The sequence below is a fragment of the Tenrec ecaudatus genome, chromosome 11 (assembly GCF_050624435.1).
Source record: "Tenrec ecaudatus isolate mTenEca1 chromosome 11, mTenEca1.hap1, whole genome shotgun sequence".
Classification (NCBI taxonomy): domain Eukaryota; kingdom Metazoa; phylum Chordata; class Mammalia; order Afrosoricida; family Tenrecidae; genus Tenrec; species Tenrec ecaudatus.
Window position 1 is genome coordinate 37907982 of NC_134540.1, and position 21147 is coordinate 37929128.

General features: G+C 38.7%; 1 protein-coding gene across 2 annotated transcripts in view; it reads left to right on the plus strand.

Moving 5' to 3' along the window:
- The window catches only part of DIAPH3 (diaphanous related formin 3), a 576438-nt gene that overhangs the window by 395881 nt on the left and 159410 nt on the right, over positions 1–21147 (plus strand). For both annotated transcript variants that reach the window (XM_075563000.1, XM_075563001.1), the window contains one exon: positions 11322–11457. In XM_075563000.1, coding sequence (XP_075419115.1) covers positions 11322–11457 — 136 coding nt within the window. The remainder of the gene's footprint in view (positions 1–11321; positions 11458–21147) is intronic.

Here is a 21147-nt window from a genome sequence, read left to right on the forward strand (position 1 = left end):
GCCATAAAGCACACCAGCATTACAGTTGTGGTTGCACCAGTCCTATTATCTGGGAAATCTACTCCTAGCACACATCCCCGAGAGCAATGATCTTAAAACTGTTTTGACTATGACTGGCATTGTTTTTTAATTAAAAAAATACCGGCTATACAACTCAGCACTCATGTATTTACAGAACCGAGATAAAATATTTATCAAACTATATCTATTCATACTGCTTGTGTTATGCTCTAAAATAGACCTTTTCACCAAAGAAGTGGCTTTCAACACTTTCTGAGCTGATTTAATAGCCACTTTCTAGCAGTCACACAGATACACGAAGAGATGTGCACAAAAATGTCTCTATATTGTCCATCATAAGAACTGGTTGGAAACAACCCAGACTCTCGGTGATGCTGTTTTCCGGTGCCTCTGGTAGGTTTTGACTCAAAGGAACTCTGTGCGCAACAGAGCGAAACATGCCTGGCCCTGGCCGTCTTCACAATTGTCATGTTTTAGCCCCCTTTGCAGCCACTGTGTCAGTACATCTCCCGCTTCCCACTGACCACTGCTCTAACAAGCATGAGGTTCTTTTCCAGGTTCTGGTCTTTATCAATCACATGGCCAAAGTGTGTGAGATAAAGGCTCACTCTCCGAACCGCTAAGGAGCATTCCAGCTGTAACACATCCAAGACAGATGTGTGTGTTCTTCTGGCAGCTCATGGTACTTTGAATCGTCTTAGTCCTCAAAGGGACATCTTTGTTCTTGAATACTTTAGTGGTCTTGTGAAACAGATGTGTCCAATGCAATATGTACTTTGGTTTCTTAAGAACTCCCCACTCCTCTTTTTTGGAAAACAGTTTTATTGGCACTTCATCCACATGTCATATAATTTAAAAGATCAATTATATCAAGAAGACTTATACAATCATTACTACCATTAATTTTAGAATATTCCCGCCTTCCTTGTGCTCAGTTATTTGTGTGTGTGTGTTTTTTAATTGTGGCAAAAATCTACACGACAAAATATTCTCCAATTCAACAGCTTTTATATGTATAATTCACTGACATTGATTATACTCTTTGTGTTGTACAACCATTATTGATATCCTTTTAAAAATTATTCCACCACCATTCACATAAACTCAATGACCCCTAAGTGAAAACTCTTCCTTCTTCATCCATGGTGACTATTTGTCAAATTTGCTTTCTTCCTTTTTTTATCTTAGTAATAGTAGATTTCTTGCTATAATAATCGCATATTATACACTTCCACAGATAATCACTTTTTAGAAGTGTTGTATATATGCCATCACAATCAGTCCGGGTGCTCCCTTCCCACCCCCACATTCATCATTTGCTACCCAATTCCCTCCAGCCTCCCCCATCCCTAATAAACCATTGTATCAGTATTGTCCCTACACCCCCTCCTTCTGTGCTTCATAAACTAACAGGAACAATAAAAACGAAATGAAACAAAAGAAGAAAACTAAAGATGCAAAGATAAAGAAGAGGAAAGAAAAGCGCTCCCGTACACATGATGAACCTTCCTGAAACCTGACAGACTTTCTGCAAGAGGAGGGCAAGCCCCAGCCCCACAAAGTGACCCAGTACAAGAAGGGAGAAGATTCTCCAGTGCCCAGGGAAAGCGACCATGTCACAGGAAGCAGAGTGGCTGCGGTGGGCAGACTAGGCCAGTTTTCCAAGAGAAGACTAAAATGACAAGATTGTGCTGAGGTTTGACCGCGCTGAGCCCAAGGGCAGATCTAGGAGAACGTTGGCCATGAAGAGATGCGAGCATTTTGAACTGGGAGGAGATAAGAAGAGAAAGGGCCAGGTGATCCACTTCTAAGTTTCATCATGATTTATTGACAAAGCAATAAAAATTTGATGTTACATTGAAAAAAAAAAGAAAAGACTACCAACAATATTTAAAAAGACAGAGAAGAAATTTCTGTCATGGAATAAGCAAGAGCTATTTAAGCCTAGAGCAAATTAAAGTTGGACCATGAGCGAGGTCAACTGACCAATTATCATATTATGCCGAAGTTCAATGTACAGTAATCAAGTTTACAATTCTCTCTTATCAGATAGTCAAGCTGTTGGAGTCCCTGGCCTGTGACTAGAGGGGATCTGCCTGATGCTTACTCTGACTGCTCTGTAGGTGGATTTTTGGCCCCCACTGTCTTCCATAGCCTTCTGCAAATTGAGTTTTTACCATGTAAGCTTTTACTCGTGTCCCTTTTCCTATTTGGATTTTGTTTTCATCATCTTTGGATCACACAGGCTGGTTGGTATGCTTTTTAGTTGATGCCTCGCTTAGATGGCTGTTTGTTTGACTACAAGCCTTTAAGACCCCAGACACTATTCCAATTGTTAACCAGGTATCATCTGCTTTCTTTACCACTCTTTGCCCTAAGACCCTTATCTTGGTGATCGCTTCATGATGGCAAGTGTCAAGCCGGGTCTGTTATAAAAACTAACTGTTCTTGAACTGGGGCTAGAATTAAGTGGAAGCGCAGAATTTATCTGCTTGTCCACAGGTCAGGAATGACTCTGGTTTACGTAGGCGGTCAGATGATGACAAAAACAAAGAAACAAAAAAGAAAAATATCAGTCATCCCTCCGGAACATAAGGCAATTGCATCGATAACATCAATAGTTTATTGATTGTGATGGCATCGCATTTAAGGTTTGCTTGATATGGTCCAACAGGGAGCTGCACTCCCTGAGTTGTTGCTTTGTACAGATTGATTCCTTAATTGATTGAGCTCTGCTTCCATTGAGCATGGGTGTTGGTGCTAGGGGTGAATTCCCTGTACCATTTCTTACAAGGGCAGATTCTTGCCTGTCAGATTGAAACCTGTCATATTAATGTACGCGGAGCATTGAGGTACTAAATATATGGTGGTTCTGGGGCGCCTTTCATTGGACACTCACCAGGCCAGGGGTCCCATCCAAAGTCCAACAACCGCCATGTCCAGTCTTGGGGTGGCCATTTTTGGCTTCCTCTTCTGTCAGGGTATTTCTGTCCTAAGTCCAAGGGTACCAGCTTTTCCAGGAGCTTTTTTTCCAGTGCACAGTGGTAAGAGAGTGGGCATAAAATAGATGTTGTACAGGTAGACCCCATCTTCCGAGGGGGGTTCCTTTCGTACAAGCATATTATTATGACATGAATACCACATTTCCTTTTTAGTTCTCATTGTTTCCTTTTATTTCTAGTGTCTTTATAATTCTGATTTTATATGTTTTTGAGGGTTAGTGTACATACAATAACACATTCATCCTGTAACATTGTGTTAGTAGTTCATGCTACTAATGATAATATGTATGCCCCCCACACATGCAAAACAACAGACAGTAACCAGCATAAGTCTTTGCAACTTGAATGTATTGTACATTGGAGATTAACTGTACTTACTATTTAATAATACAAGCTATAAAATGAATACAGTTTTCCCTAAAAATATAGATAAATCATAGAAAAATTATAAGGTGATCATGGGTCAGTTTCTACTAAAGCCACCCTGTGTACAATAAAGTAAAACACTGCCTGACTCTGTACCAGCTTCATAATTGCTTCTGTTTGAGCCCAAATTTGCCACTCTTTCACTCCATCACACTGAGGATTGTGTTCTTTTTTGTACTTAAATAAAAGCTCTACTTTACGAAGCTTGCTGCCCTTGCCTGGGACTGGCCCTTCTTGACAGCATGTCCATAGTATGAACTTTTCCCTTTTAAGCGTCATTCTGATTGGTTCACTTTGGCATATGCAAAATTTGTCACCTATTCCATAATTCAAAGTCATTGGTTCTCCTAAGATCTTCCTTATTCGTTTTCCAGCTTTCCCTTGTGTATACAGTGATTGTAAATACCGTGGCTTGGGGCAGATTCACCTCAGTCCTCCAAGACACCTTTGCTTGCCAACACGTAAAGGTTTCTGTTGCAGCAGATTTGCCCAAACCAATATGCCCTTTTATTTTTTGACTGTTGCTTCTGTGGGTGTTGATTGAAACCCAGTTCAATGAAGCCCTGACAACTTCAACATTTCCCCCATTTACCACAGTGTTGGTTTTTGGTCCAGGTGTTAGGACTTCCGTTATGTTCAGATGTTCTCCATATGCATGACTATAGTCTTTGAATTCATTTGCTTCAAGCCCTCTTTGCTTTCAGCAAGTGGGATTGTAGTCATCGGCAGAGGGAAGGTGATTAATGAGTTATCTTCTAATCCTGATTTTCTTCTTCATATAGTACAGTGTCCATGATTAACGCGCAGACTGAATAGGTGTGCTGAAAGAATCCAACTCTGATGCACATCTTTCCTGATTTTCAATGAGACCGTACACTCTAGTTCTGATTAAATGTCCATCTCTTAGGAAACTTAATGTACCAAAAACCAAGTCCTGAATGTCTACAGAAAGTACTTTCATAACACTGTAAGATAATAATTCTGATAGGAATAGCCCAAACTTGTAGAACACTACTCTTCACCAGACACTTCTAAATTTTATACACACTGTCACTCATTTAAATTTAGTGACTTTGAGACATTTTACGTTCTCTAATATGAAACTATATAATGACATAATGTGTATTTAAAGTAGTTGTGACAAAGTTCTTGTTAGAATATTAGTTAGGTAGAAAGCATTATGAGGATTTGTGATAATTGCAAACTTACATATTTTACTTTTCAGAAAAAAATGATAAAGATAAGTCAAAATTATTACTACAGACTCAGAAAACCTTTGTGAATCAAATATATCAAAATATATCGAAATGTGAAGCTCTTCTTTCTTGACATATCTTTCAGCTAGGTTTAGAGACTTCTTGAGGTGATATTTCCATCTCTGTGAACGTCCCTGAAGACACTACGCTTTTGGTTGACACCACACAGTCAGCCGAAGGGGGGGCAGGTGCACGGTTGTGATGGGAAAGGTTTCTCAGCATCACTTTCTGGGCCTTTCTCTTACCAACGACGGTTTCCATTTTTTAAGAAGTTCCTCCCAAACAGCCCTCTAACATCCTATAACCATAAGAAAATCAATTGATAAAAACAAGAACCAGTCACTATGACACTATTTCCCATTCTGAAGCTGCCCGAGCAGTGCTGTGGGTTAAGTCTTACAGTGCTAGCCAGAAGGGAGGACGTTCAAACCCAACAGCTGTCCCAGAATAGCACGAATGATAGTCTCAGAAATTCTACAGAGGGTCACTATGGTCAGAATATGTGGTTTGGGTTTTTATATAATCTTCTGAGCTGACTCTCTGTCTTGAATTTGATAGGCGGATCTTCCTGGAAGCTCCGGTTTGGATTAGACTTTTTTCCTAAGGCACCCTACTGGGACTGAGACACATCTATTGCTGCGATGACTTGTCTGCAGACACCCACTGTTTTGTTTGGAATGAACTTCTACATTTATGAACTGAAAATAGCAATATTGTTTCCCTTACCCTCATATATTCACACACACCAATATATGAGGAAGTTCCATAAAGTTTGTGGGAAAAATTCATTATATTTTAATTCTATTTTTCCAAAACTTTTGAAACTCATTAAACAAGCCTCCTATCACTGAATTCATAACAACTCATGACCACACAAAATATAATTTCTAAAACTAAATCTTCACAGACACAAACAACCTCATCTTTCTCCATCAGAGTGACTAATAAGTTTGAATCTTGCCATTAATTTTCCAGTTTTTATTATCATATTCCAATTCATTTATTTTTTAACAGTTTTATTGGCATATTCTTCACGTGCCATACAATTCAGTTGTTTAAAGAAGAGAGTTGTGCACTCAATTTGTGAACATTTTTTCTTCTTGTACCTATTACCCTCAACTCTCCATTAGCTCCCACTCTCCCATAATCCTGAGGCACTGTTAACCTAGTGTGTCTATAGATTTCACATAAAGAAAAGTACACCCCCAACAACAGCCAAATAAAACAGAAAAAACACAAGAGAAAGCAGAAGATAATAGACACCAAAACAAATTAAAATGGATCAAAATGGAAAACAAATAATAATAAATTAAATTTTAACCTAAGTCTATCTCCAGTAATTCACTTTCAATTGCAACTTGTCTGAAGGCAAGAAGACCATTCACAACCTTCGTGAATGGTTTTGGGATAGTCAATGGAGGCCTAATCTGAGTAGGACTCTGTGAGTGGATTTTGGGTTTTCACTGTCACCCATAGCCTCTGCAGAATAGGTGCTCAGAATTTTAAATGTTAGTACAGCTCCCTTTTCTTCTCTTGGATTTTACTATTTACAATCCTTTGATCACATTAATCCATAGCATCACTAGGACTCTTAAATGTTTTCAACTTCCACTCCATATTTGTTAACTAAATATGCTATTACCACTCCTAGCAACCATATAGGACAGAGCAGAATTGCCCCATAGGGTTTCTACGAGTGTAATCAGATCCACTGGACACAATGGTCAAATGTTGAATGTGGCCTTGGAAAGTCAACTTTCTCCTAAGTGTCATTATGAATGGTATAGATTCTATGGCAAGGAGTGGAGTGGGATGGGGTTGGGTGGAATTTTTACTGCTCTCTGCCCCATCTTTCACCCACAGAGCAGCTGGTGGTTCTGACTCAGACTGATCCTATAAAACAGAATAGAACTCTCTACAGCAGAGGTTCTTAACCTGTGGGCCATGACCCCTTTGGGGATCGAACAGCTGTTTCACAGGGGTCATCTGATTCATAACGTAGCAAAATTACAGTTATGAAGTAGCAACAAAAATAATTTTATGGTTGGGGGGTTCACCACAACATTAGGAACCATATTAAAGGCACACAGCATTAGGAAGGTTGAGAGTCACTGTTCTACAGGAATAGAAAGCCTCATCTGCCTCCCCAGGAGCCCCTGGTGATTTCAAACAGCCAACTTTGTCATTAGCAGCCCAATGCATTACCCCCTACGTCTCCATGGTCCACTGCACCACAAAAACTCTCTGTTAGCATATCTCGGTATCTCTTTTTGTGTACCTATATTTTTATTATACCTATGTGTTTTATATTGGTAATTTATCATCTTTTATCATAATAGCAATTGAGCATAAGGAACTTAGATAAATAGTAACGTCCTTGAAATGAGCCCTAAAGGTGTGCCTGACTCTTTGATTCCCTCCGCAGTCATTGGAATAGTAAGGCCAAAACCCAGCCAAGAAGAACGTGTACCAAATCCTATCCCAGAAATGCTAGCACTCAGAGAATTTCTTTTGGCAGCAACGGTGGGCGTGGTCAGTGGCAGTGCAATTTATCTGCCAATTGACTAAATTGTAAACCAGGTCAAGAATAATAAGATTAAGACAAGCAAAAAAAAAAACCATCAGTGTCTTATAGCTAACTGTTTTTGTGTCTGGTTCACACTTAAATTTCCTTCCTGGTTTCATATTTAGGATTAAAGTAGGCAATTTTATCTCAAATAATGTATTTCTCTATTTATTTTTTCTGTTTTAGACTATTTTTACTTCTTAAACATTTAGAATAAAAAAGTACCAAATTACTATTTGAACTGGTATGTTAATTTCAGACTAAATGCTTATTTCTATATTGTCCATTAGTATTTTAAAGCTAACAATCTTCTGCTAAAAGTTGTAAAGTCAGAATAAGATATGTTTTAAATAAAATGAGCTTTTAAATGAAAATCAATAGTGTATTTTCCATAAAGCAAAATAGCTGTAAGAGCTACTTCAGACCTTGTTCCTGTGCATAAACATTGCTTTTATAGGTAATGGAAAGCAATTCTGACATTTAATACCCAGTGAAAAGTAAAAGGGTGTGGCAATTATATCTGCGAATCAGTTGTCTATTTAAAGCTCACATTGAAATGCATCCAGTCATTAAAAAGAAAATTCACATCAGAAAAATTTAGACTTTAACAAATAAGATTCATAAACAAGCTGCTACATGATACATTATTTATCTATTTCGGGTTTCTCTCATTCATTTCCCTCAAGCAAGAAATACCATTTTGATTCTTGAGTATTTGCAAATTATTTTCTATACTATAATCTGCCTTTTATACCCCATGTCTTTTATACTTGCACACACATCCACATACATACACACGACATTGAATTCTTACTTATAAACTGGTCTTATGATGTCTTCACCTGCCACCCTAGATACATGTTGATTCTTATAGCACCTACTGTCTCATAGCTTCCACTTAATTTTGGACATCATAATATGAAGAATAGAGCTGTAGTTAGACTTCAAATTTTGCCTCTCCCTCTTACTAGTTTTAGTATAGCTTATAGTTAGAAGATTACTAACCAGCCCCCTAGTCCGCTTCCCCGACCCACACATTTGGTCAACATGGTAAATATAAAATCTTTCTTGAAGATTGGCATCATTGTCTCTTAAACCACTAGCATTGCAGTGGCATTTCATAGCTTACTAATCATCGGTGTTCATAAATTTCAAAACTGGAAAAGTCTGACTTTTAGGCTGCTATGATAAGTACTGTCAGAAAACACAATACTGCGTGAAGAAAGACAGAAAGTTGTAACAACAATGGCAGTAGCCCGAGTGTCAGCGTGTTTTAGATTCCTGAGCCCAGATTCCCACAGAGCCACACAGCACTGAGTGAGACTCACAGGAGTCTGCATACCAGAGAGGAACCTGACCTGATGGGGTTATGCCTTGCTCTTTGCCCTAGAGGGAGACATGATTATACTGGACAAGACGCAAATCTAGTTGCTTAAGATAGACACCTCTGTCTTCCAAGCTTGCTCATGGTACAAACATCTTCGAAAATATTTTTAAAACATTTGGGACAAAGTTACTTCATGAATTCTTGTAATTGAGAAAGCTTAACCTTGTAAGCCTTAAACATCTTCATTGTTTTTCCATTTCTCTTAGAATGAAATCCAAACCACTTATTTTGACTTAAATGTGTTACAATTGCGCCTACTCGATTTACATTAATCTTAAAGAACAGAGTGGCATTTCCTGCCCCTTCGGGTTTCCAAAGCTGTAATCTTTAGGCAAGCACACTGGCACGTCTTCCCCCTGTGGAGCACCCGGTGGGGCTGAACTACGGGAATTTAAGGTTGCAATGAAGTATTTCACCACTGTGCCACCAGGGCTCCAAGACCAAACCCCAAACAGTGAATCCATTTCAACTCACTGTGGCCCATCTAGTGTTTTTAGACCATACAGCTCTACAGGGCAGGTAGCCTCATCTTTCTCTCTCTGAGCGGATGGTGTGTCAGAACCACCAACTTGCTTCTTGACAGCCCACAGTAAGCCCATGGCACCAACAGGGGTCCTCCGAGCAAGACTTACCGTATATACTTGAATATAAGCTGACCCGAGTATAAGCCTAGGTACCTAATTATTACCTGGGAAACCAGAAAAACTGATTAACTAGAGTATAAGCCTAGGGTGGGAAATGCAGGATGTGAATTAACACAGAGACCAGAGGGGAGAGACGGAGATCAGCCACAGACACATCCTTACCAGTTCAGCTGCCGGCGTAAGTGAATCACTATGGGTCCTTCTGCGAATTGGAGTTGTCCACATCATAGGACGACTCTGATTGGTTAGATGTGAGTAAACAAACATTCAAAGCCCTGCAGTGTCAGCGGGCTTTGAATGAACAGGGGAAGAACGGCAATCACCCGAGAGATGTTACACCTCGCTGGGGTACCACTGAGCCGTGTATAAGCCGAACCCATTTTTCAGCATATTTTTGTGTATATACTCTTTAGGCAAGCACACCGGCACATCTTCCCCCTGTGGAGCACCCGGTGGGGCTGAACTACGGGAATTTAAGGTAGCAATGAAGTATTTCACCACTGTGCCACCAGGGTACTGTACTGTGTATATACAGTAGATTATTTCTATTATAGCACCTCAACCTACATACTTCACGTCATCTTGTACTCTGATAGTGCCCTTCTTTCTGGGTCTCAAACCCCCACCCCCCCACCCCACAGACCCTTCGGCGGGGGTTCTTTCTGCTTGGGATGGTCTTTCCCCACATCAGCTCCAGCTGGTCCCTTGATTCGAGGTTTAGCTTAGGGTCAAATCCAACAGTGAGGCCTCATATGGAAGTAATCCTTGAAGTATGTTGTCACATCGTTGTTTGTTTTTTTTTTCATTTTGTTTGTTTTAATTGCCATGCCTCTCCTGTGAAGTTATAATTTTGTAGTATGTAAATATTTTATGTCCTTAAAACTGTATCACTTGGGACTTTCTCAATAAGTTAGAATAGATGAACAAATGAATGAATGAGTTAATATTTTCTCTATCCTATTTGATCCTCCTTATTTCCATTAACTTTTCCTTTTGTTGTTCGGTTCAATATTATTAACCTTTATTCTCTGATTTCTTATGAAGGACTGAATTTTTTTCCATGTTAAAACGTGATACTGCCAAAATGAAGAAATTTAAAACATCTCAAAGAATAACATAAGCTACATACTTGTTAGTTGTAGTTTAATTATATACTTTTCTGTTTAATATCACTGGGAATGAAATAGCAAACCAATAACCTTTTAGGATTTCATTAGCACTTAAAATGTCCCTTATTTATGTATAGGCAATCATAATACAATTATATGCTGTGTGTTGGCACTTACAAAAATCCATGTTTACCTGTTAACTCTCTCTAATGTCACATCAGAGACATTTCTTGTTTTGTATGGAACTTAGAAAATAGGAAATGAAATAAATAGATCTACCATCAGTTGAGATCCTGTTAGAATTAGTATGCTGTTAATGATTTGGATGAAAGTCAACAGTCCTTTTGAGGGCTCTGTGGGAGGAAATTTCCATGTTTCTCTTCTGTCTTCTAATGAATGCAGACATTCCTTGGTGGTCCAATGGTGTCTATAGGTGTATTTTCACACGTTGTTTGCTCCCGTTGAAATGTCAGATATTTACAGCTCTTTTCTACCATTTTCTCATTTTATATATATATATATATATATACATATACATATATATATTCTCATAATGACACAGGAGGCATGGGACACTCAAATGCTAGGCCCTCTTTCAGAAATGTGTTTAGAAAACAGTTTTGAATTATGAATCAAGTCACAGGTCAGGGATATGTTATGATATTTTTAGTTTCTATTTTCCTCCTTTCTCTTACTTTAGTTGATCCCACAATTCAAGTGTTTTAAACTAAGCTGTTTGTGTGTATGTGTGTTGGTGTAATTTTTAACAATTATTTATATGCATGTTTTTTAAAGACTGTTACTAATATAAGAAGTAACTGTTACTAAAGAGAGAGGTATTCTTATTTATATTACGATATTTCATTTGTTTTCTGGTTTAAAATTATTTTTCTAAATTTATTTGGAATAGCAAGCAGTAAATGAAAACATCCAAAAAAGAGAAGCCGCAGAAAAGGGAAAACGAGCCAGAATTGCCAAAGAGTTAGCCCAGAAAGAGAGACGCGAGCGCCAACAGAAGAGAAGGTGCCTGTTGGAAATGAAGACCGGTGAGTGCGCCGAGCTGCTGCTTGCACGGTGTTCACTTACGCTTTTTGCTTTATTGTTATCTTAATGTACTTCGATGGGAAGGAAGAGATTATGTTCATTTGTATAGTTAAACTGTAGAGAAGTTCTTTTTCTATGGGGTTTCCCTCTGCAAGACTACTGACAAATAGCGTCTTTGTTGTTGGTCGTGGTTAATTTGGACTTCTGGTGTACTCCTTTTTGTGTGTGCTTCCTATCAATTAATAATAAAGTAGTACCTATAAGAAATGTACTGCAGGACATTTTAAAGGATATATAGCTTATCTCAGTAACACACTACCATCAAGTCAGTGACTCATAGCGACCCTATAGGACGCGGTTGGACTGCCTTCTTTGAGTTTCTGAGACTGTAACTCTTTGCCCAAGTAGAAAACACCCTCTTCCTCCACTTTGGTGGGTGGTGGTTTAGAGCTGCTGATTTTGCTGTTTTCTGTTCAATGTGTAGCTGCTGCATTCACCAAGCTCTTCTAGCTTCCTCAAAGGAAGGCAAAGACACAAGATGAGAGACTTATTAATTGAAAGACTCCAGTTACACTCGGTGGAGTTTATTTGTATTTTAATGTAAATAAATCACTAGGAAAAAAGCAGTGGCAAAATTTAAATGTCTTTTTTTTGTGGGGGGCAGTACCAGGTTGTCAAGTACCTTTAGAGAAAGTACGTATCTTAGTCACCAAGGACTCCCATATCAAAATACACCACGAAGCAGGTTAATAATAGAATGCAAACCCCGAACTCAATGCTGTTGGGTCGGTTCTCACTCACAGTTAGCACAAGTTAATTTGTCCTCAGTTTGGAGATTAGATGTCCAAATCAGGTCATCGCCCTTGTTGATTCTGTCTGAGCATGCTTAGATGCTGTGGTCCCCTGTCTCTCTCCTAGCTTCTCTGCCTGCTGGCAATCTGAAGGTGTGTTTTCCTCCCATATCTTCCTCCATATGAGGGTTTTCATGCTTGCTGTCCATTCTGTTATACGATCAGACCCCATTCAGATTAGGACACCGTTCAAGTGTTTTAAACTGTTAACATATGTGTGTGTGATTGTGTAATATTTAACAAGTATTTAGATGCATAGTTTTTATAAGACTATTACCAATATAAGAAGTAACTATTACCTAAGAGATAAGTATTCTTATTTGTATTACAATACAAACAGGGGGTCTTAACCCCTGTTAATTTAACTGATAACCGAAAAAAGCTGCCTTGACCCTCACAAAGGCATATTCACAGGTCGGGGATGAAAACCCGAAGTTATCTTTTGGGGACACATAATTCATACCCTACCAGATCATAAATAGAATTTGTATTAAAAAATGTGATGTCAAGGATTTAAGTAAAGTCCTCTCAAGCAGTTGGGAGTTGGGTGAGAATATAAATGAAACAAATGTGCCATGGATCATTGTGAAAGTTGGGTGATTGGTATGTGGGTGGGGGTGTATTACATTCTTTCTCTACTTTTGTATTGCTTGAAATGTCCTATAATAAAAAGTTTTGGGAAAATAAGCTAAAAATGAAAGAATACAAGAATGACAGTTTTACCAAAGCATATGCATATATTTTCAAAGATAAAATATTCCACTAACTTTGAAGCAAAAAAAAATTAAGTAAACCATAGTTATATTTTCACTCCCTGGAAATTCTCTCTTCCACTTCCAATCCACTAAGGATTGCAGAAGGCTTTAATTAAAATCCATCAGCATCACTGCGAAATTACTGTAGTTTACAATTCAGGCTGCAATTTTACCCAAGTTTTCCCCAGGGAGAGACAGAGATGCCTATTTTGCCTTCTTTACGTTCACTTTTACAGACATATTTTATGTTTAATAAAGCAACTGAGTACTTTAATATATCACACTGGATCTTCCTAGGAAGAAAGATCATCAAGCACAATTTCTTGTTTACAATAGTGCATTTGAAATTCAGGGACCGTTTCCAGAAATATCTTAGACTAAAGTGTCAAGAAAAAGAGAATAGAGCCCAAACTTGATTTCAAAACTAGTCTTCTAGAAATAATTGTGAAAACTTTATTTATTGCTACTAATTTACAGAACATTCTGATATTTCAATGTTATCTCATTTAACTCCAGGTGACTTACAGGAGGCCAGATTCATTGTATTTCTTGTGAATCTTACCGTAGGGTCTGTGACAAACAGCCTTTCCACATAATAACCTATTTCGAAAGTTGGAAACTCAAATCCAATGTCATTTTAATGAAGTTTATTTCAAATATGTTTCTCCTAAATACTTTCCCATTATAGAAAAAAAGTCAACTTTGTGTATCTATATGTCTTATAGACTGTGGGATTTTAAAGGATCTTGGAATTTATATCAGGTTTCATGTCATGTAAATGCTCCCCCATCCCCCTTGCCTACAGTGAGCTAGATGTCTCTTCTAAGGAAACGACCTGCCTTCTATGTGGTGGTCAGTTTTCTTCACATTTAGCCTAATTATAAATATAGGAGAACCACGTATTCAGTCTCTTTTTATTATATAGCTACTATTGCCAAGTAGGTCATATCAAATCAAATGTAGTATTACTTAATTGCTATACTATTAATTTTTAAATTGAAAAACAGTACAGATATATAGTCATCTTCTTCATTCCATAGTAGAGGTAAATGTCTTTTTAAAAAAACATGATTTGTACAGCATCCTCACAAGGAAAGAAGCAGCCTGTTTGGCAGCTAGATTAGGTGCTACACAGTCAGGTCTGACTCCTAGTGATCTCATTTACAGCAGAACCAAGTGTCCCCTGCACCGTGGTGGCTTTAGTAGAGCTCATTGTTGCAGTCTCTGTGTCGATCCATCACTGGAAGGCTTCTTTTTCACCAACCTTCTACTGGACCAAGCATGATGTCCTTCTCTATTGACTGATCCCTTCTGATAAATGTTCAAAATACTTGTCTTAATCACACTTGCTTGTAAGGAACATTCTGGCTACACTTCTTCCAAGACAGAGTTATTTGTTTTTCTGGAAGTTAATAATATATTTAACTTTCTTTGCTAACATCGTAATCCAAGGTGTAAATTGCTCTCCTAATTCACTGTCTATCTTTCATATGGGTATGAGGAGATTGAAACTGCCCTGACCCGGCACACGCACAAAATTCAAAAGTGATATCTATACATTTTAACACTTTAAAGTAATCTTTTATAGCAGATTTTTTGGGTGAACTATGCCATTTGATTCCTTGATTGCTGCTGCTTTGGGTGTAGAATCCATGTAAATAAAGTTTTAGCCTTTTTAACCTTTTCTTCATTTGTTGGGATGTTACTTATTGAACCCCATGTGAGGTGTTTTATTTATATCATATGATTTGTCGTCAATCATTTATGCCACAGAATAATAGAAAATAGAAGACCCTTTGGGGGCTAGATAACGCTGTTTCAGATAAGTGCTGTAAGGTCAGCTCTGAAGGTGAATGCTTCAAGTCCTCCTCACTTTCAGCAAGCTCAATAGTAGCATCTGCATGCCACAGACTGCTAATGAGTCTTCCTCTAATCCTGATGCCTCTTCTTCACAGAGTCCACAGTTTCTACGGTTATTTGCGTAGGTATAGATTAACAGTTGTGACAGGATATAACCCTGTTGCATACCTTCCTTGATTTTAAACCATAGCGTGTCCTTTCCATTTAAACAACTGTAAGCTGACATCATACATGACAAAAGCAAAAAGTGATTGACTATATGGGGAAGAAAGGGGAGAAAATAAACGAAAATTTCTCTAAAATATAGTTAAAGCTAGGGACAAAAATGAAGTCAAAGACCTTGGGCCTCTACTCAAGCACTCCCTCAATGCATGAATACTTTCTTCTATTAGATTGGCATTCTATGATGCTGCTCACCCTTCTGACACAACTGCTGAAGCCAAAGTGGGTGAACAAGAAGAAAGCTGATGGTGCCCGGCTATCAAAGGATAGTGTCTGGGGTCTTAAAGGCTTGAAGATAAACAAGCGGCCATCTAGCTCAGAAGCAACAAAGCCCACATGGAAGAACACACCAGCCTGTGTGATCACGTGGTCCCAAAGGGATCAGTTATCAGGCATCAAAGAACAAAAACTCATATCATTGGCTGCACACCTCCATGATATGATCGCCGAGGACAAACGGGTGCATAAGCAAATGTGGCAAAGAAAGCTGATGGTGCCCGGCTATCAAAAGAGATAGTGTCTGGGGTCTTAAAGGCTTGAAGGTGAACAAGCGGCCATCTAGCTCAGAAGCAACAAAGCCCACATGGAAGAAGCACAACAGCCTGTGTGATCATGAGGTGCCAAAGGGATCAGGGATATGGCATCATCAAAAAAAAAATCCTACCATAGTGAATGTAGAGGGAAGTGCACAGTGAGGACCCAAAGCCCATTTGTCAGCCACTGGAGATCCCCTCACAGAGGTGTCTAGGGGAGGAGATGAGTCAGTCAGGGTGCGATGTAGCACCAATGAAGAATACAGCTTTCCCCCAGATCCTGGATGCTTCCTCCTCCCCAATTACCATGATCCGAATTCTACCTTGCAAGTCTGGATAGAGCAGAGGTTGTACACTCGTGCATATAGGAGCTGGAGGCACAGGGAATCCAGGGTGGATGATACCTTCAGGACCAGGGGTGTGAGGGGTGATACTGAGAGAGTAGAGGGTGAGTGGTTTGGAAAGGGAAACTGATTACAAGGATCTCCATGTGACCTCCTCCCTGGGGGGCGCACAACAGAGAAGGGGGTGAAGGGAGACGCCGGACAGGGCAAGATATGATAAAATAATAATCTATAAATTATCAAGGGCTCATGAGGGAGGGGGGAACAGGGAAAAAGAGGACCTGATGCAAAGGGCTTAAGTGGAGAGCAAATGCTTTGAAAATGATTAGGGCAAAGAATGTACAGATATGCTTCATACAATTGATGTATGTATATGTATGGATTGTGATAAGAGTTGTATGAGCTCCTAATAAAATGTTTTTAAAAAATGAAGTCAAAGAACTGAACACAAGTTATCAAAAAAACAGCTCTAGGAGATAAGAGTGAAATATAATAAAATGGGTTAAAGACCTGGAATGAGAAAATCAAAAGAAGACATACCTGTCACTTCTCAAGCTGAACGAATTGAGGGGAAAAACAGGCCTTGAGTTGCAATATTGAAGAATTCTATTGACAATTGACGAAAACAAGAAGCATTAAATAAAATAAAAGGAATACACAGAAGCATTATAGCAAAAGTAACTACGACATTCAGCCCCTTTAGGAAGGAGTATGTGGTCAAGAACGAATGATACTAAAGGAAGCATCAAGCTGCACCGAAGGCAGTGCCGAAAAACAAGGCTCCCGAAATTGATGGGATATCAATTGAGATGTTTCCACAAACAGATGCAATTCTAGAAATGCTTATATGTCTATACTCGGAAATTTGGGAGAAGTTGGCTGCCTGGCCAAATGATGGGAAGCGATCCATACGTGTCCCCATTCCGATATAAATGATCCAACAGATGTATATCCCACAGAACCAACAGAATGCAGAAACTATCAAATGACATCATTAATGTCACACCAAGTAAAATTTTGCTGATAATTAAAATAGTTGTAACTTCAGACATTCATTGCAAATCCAGAAGAGAGCATGGAAGGAAGCGTATCATTGCTGATGTTAGATAGATCTTGGCCGAAAGCAAAGAATACCAAAAAGATGTTTCCTTGGGTTTGATTGGCTGTGTGAAAGAGTCCTGGTTGTGCTGTGGGATAAGCAGGAGACTACTAACTGCAAGTTTGGTGGTTCAAACAGACAGGTTGCTTTGAAAGAGGCAAATGAGCCCTCTGCTCCTATAAAGATTTCAAGGCTTAGAGACTAGCGTTGTTACTAGCCAGAACAGAGCAGAGGCACCCCGTGGTGTGCTCACGACCAAGAGGAATTGTAGAGCACTTGGTCACACTCACATGGAACTTGCACGTAGGCCAAGAGGCCTTGATGGATTAGAAGTTACTAGGTAGTATAAGTCTAATTGCACTTGATTACGGAACATATTCTTATGCATAATATCTGTTTTTGATACTTTTGATGGATACACTGAATTTTATTCATTTTGGAGTTTCTCTGCCAAATGTGACCTTTAATAGACATGGCAGTATTACCAAAATTCAAAAGTGCTATTATCTTCCTATTGTTATATTGTTATAGTCAAGTAACCTATTAGCTTAGCAAGGTTTATTTCTTGTTTCTTAAATGCTTCAGCAAACCGTTTGTTCTGATATTCTAGGAGTACAATAGTGCATATATGTAAATATGGTCCCTGCTGTAATGAAGTTTAATTTCTAGTGAACAGATCAGAGTAAAAGCAAGTATATAAGATAACAAGTTTCATGAAATAAGACAGCTTAATGAGATGGAGACAGATAAGAAGAAGGAATGAGTGAAGCAAATTTTAGTCTTAGCGACTGAAGGTCCAAAAGTCAGCCTGCCCAACTGAAAACACTGATTGATAAAAGTATTTTTAAATGGATAGACCTCATAGCTGGAGTTTTTAAAAATTTTATGATAACTAGGCTTATGGGTATATGCTGGAGTACATGTGCTGGGATAGTATGTTTTTAAAAACACGTATTATTTTGTGGACCAGCTAAACTGTATAAGCTTTTTCTTCTCAAGTGTCCTTTTGTACAGTTCACAGTGGCCCCTAATCTTTGTAAAAGTTGTCAAACTGGCTTTTCTATTATTGAAAATACACAGAAGTGTGCACCGTTGAGTTTACTTTAGTGCTTTGTTGTCTCCGTGGAATGGGGATGTTTGTAATATTATTTTGTAATATGTATATCGGACAGAAATCCCAAAAATGAGAAAGGGAGAGAAAGGGTGCCATCAACCCAGACAAAGTTTTCTTCCATATATTTTCATTTTGGTATTTTTATCTTGCCAATAACTTATTTTTGTCACAGATTCACAAATGTTTGTAACACCACCTGAGGTAGGAGAGCAAATTAAATTCCTTTTCTTTATGTCTCACCCATCATAAATCATGGCTTGCCTTTGGCAAGGGAACAAGCAACTATTTCCAAATCTACTATTTATTATCACTATCATTTCAGAACGTGATTTTTGTTAATAGACTGAAAATAAAGATAGACTGGTGCTTTAAATTTCCCCCAGAAGAAAAATAAAGCATTAAAAATCCTCTTGAGAGGCAAAACTAAGAAAGAAAGGGAATTTCATATTATCATGTTACAGCTTTAAAAGTGTGCGCACGTACATGTGTGTGTATGTTCTGAAAATGGTGAACCTAGTTGTCTTTTAAATATTTTCATAGGTAGTTCTGGCTGGTTTTTTTTAATGATGTGACATTTCATGAAACAACAAGCAAAGTTACCACAATTTTGTGATGTTTTTATATACTTACTATGCAAATGTCAACTGAATGTTCTAAAGTTAATATTAAAATTGAAATATTTTAATTTAGAAAGTACTCAATTAAGCATCTGATGTAGAGACTATTTATTCAGGAGAAACACTAGTATCTATTTAGTTAAATTCCATAATCTTTTGTTGCCAAATGAATGGCAATAATGATTTCATGTGATAATGTGCAAGTTTTTCCAAACTCCAGTTCTGTTTCTTAATCATGGCAACAAATCAGTCATTTGATAATAGAATTCGAATGTTCTGCTTTAGGACTTCCTGAATGTGTAAGTTGATTCACATAATTTTTAAATAGCACATCAGAATGGCCTCGAAATGGACCTAGTGTTGTATAATTATGTTTTGTGGGGGAAGTAAATACGAGCTTATTTAATGAAGCAATAAAAACTATATGAGCAGCTCCTATATTTTAGTCTTTAGGTTACAATTTGTTTATTATTTATTAGACTTAAATGTCTCAGTTGGTGCGACTCCAGTCTATTAAATAAAGAGATAATTAGCTTTTAGAAATCTGTTGTTTACCCACATGGCCAAAACTGCTCCTTTGTTTTCTGTGCTGCAATTTAGGATAACTAAGCAATTAGGCCTCCATTTTCGAGGGAATGTGTATTACATAAACACTACTTGGGAATGGCTCTCCCAATCTCAACAGATATGCAATTAATGTGCGTTCTCACTTTCATAAAGAGTGACGATTACTCTGCCCTCAACACAGCTCATGGCATCCAGGTTGTTTTCCATAGCTGTAGATGTGCGAGTTTTATACAGGCTTCCTTTCAGTTTTCTAAACTTATTGGGAATTTGTGCATATAAGTCAGACAATGGTTTTATTCATTTTCCTTACCTAACCCCAAACAAGCAAATATATCCATACAAATGATGGGGGTCGGAGGGGAGACCCAAAGTCCATCTGTAGACGATTGGACATCCCTCACAGAAGGGTCACAAGGAAAGTACAAACCAGCCAGGGCGCAGCACCGCACCGGTGGAACAGGCAGCATTCCGCTAGCTCCTTAGGGCTTCCTCCCCCCACTACCATGACCCCAGTTCTACCTGACAAACCCAGCTAGACTGCAGCACGTACACTGGTACAGATAAGAGCTCTCAACACGTGGAATCCAGGACAGATAAACTCCTCAGGAACAGCAATAGGAGTAGTGGTACCGTGAGGGTAGAGGGAAGGTGGGGGGGGGGGATGGGGGAGAAACAGGGAACAGACCGTAATGCCATATAACTACCCACCTCCCCACCCCCGGGGGGATGAACAACAGTAACATGGGCAAAGGGAGATAGTGGGTGGTGTAAGATGTGAAAATAATAATAATAATTTATCATTTGTCAGGGGTACATGAGGTTGGAAGGGTGGGGGAGGGAAAAAGAGGAGCTGATACCAAGGGTTCAAACAGAAAGAAAATATTTTGAAAACGATGATGATAATATATGTTCAAATATGCTTGATGCAGATGAGGTATGGATTGTTATAAGGGATGTAAGAGCCCCCAATAAAATGTGTTGTTTATAACATAATAATAATAAAGGCAGAGAAGGACAGGGCAAATTAAATTTCAGTGACTTCAGCGTGTTTCCTCTTCTAACCCCCATCTGTAACAACAATAACAATGGAAATGCTTGTTAACATTTATTGAGCACATATTATGTGCCCGTGTCTGTCCACTGTTTATTTCATGGAATGCTTACAACAGGCGTATGATACCCTTTTAATCAAAGAGGCCAAGTACTTAGACACACTCACAAATTCAGCACGCTGTGGAGCCCAGTCAGTCTGCTGACTAGAGGCCAGCTTTTCAACTTAATATTCTTTTATTGCTTGTGATATATAGTGCTAGAAGGTGAGACTGTTAATACAATGAAGCTGACAGTAGGCTGTACCTTATGAAGGGGTGGAGAATTGAGAATTATCTTCTTCCAAAAGCAAACTCACTGCTATCGAGTTGATATCAACTCATAGCAGCCCCTGTAGGACTACCCTGTGGGTTTCCGAGACTGTAACTCTGTACAGAAGGAGAAAGCCCTTCCTCCCACCGGTGGTTTCAAACTGCTGACCTTGCAGTTAACAGCCCAACTTGTTGCCATTATGACACCAGGCCTAATCACCTCTTTGACTAGAGGTACATTAATCACTGGTTTGCTAGCCTGACAGCTTCTTCCTTTGCACTGTGAAACTAGGAGGAGTTCGTAGCCTAATTAGGGATGTTTCCCTAGATCAAGCCAGAGTCATCTGTAATTTTTCTGATTGTCTAAAG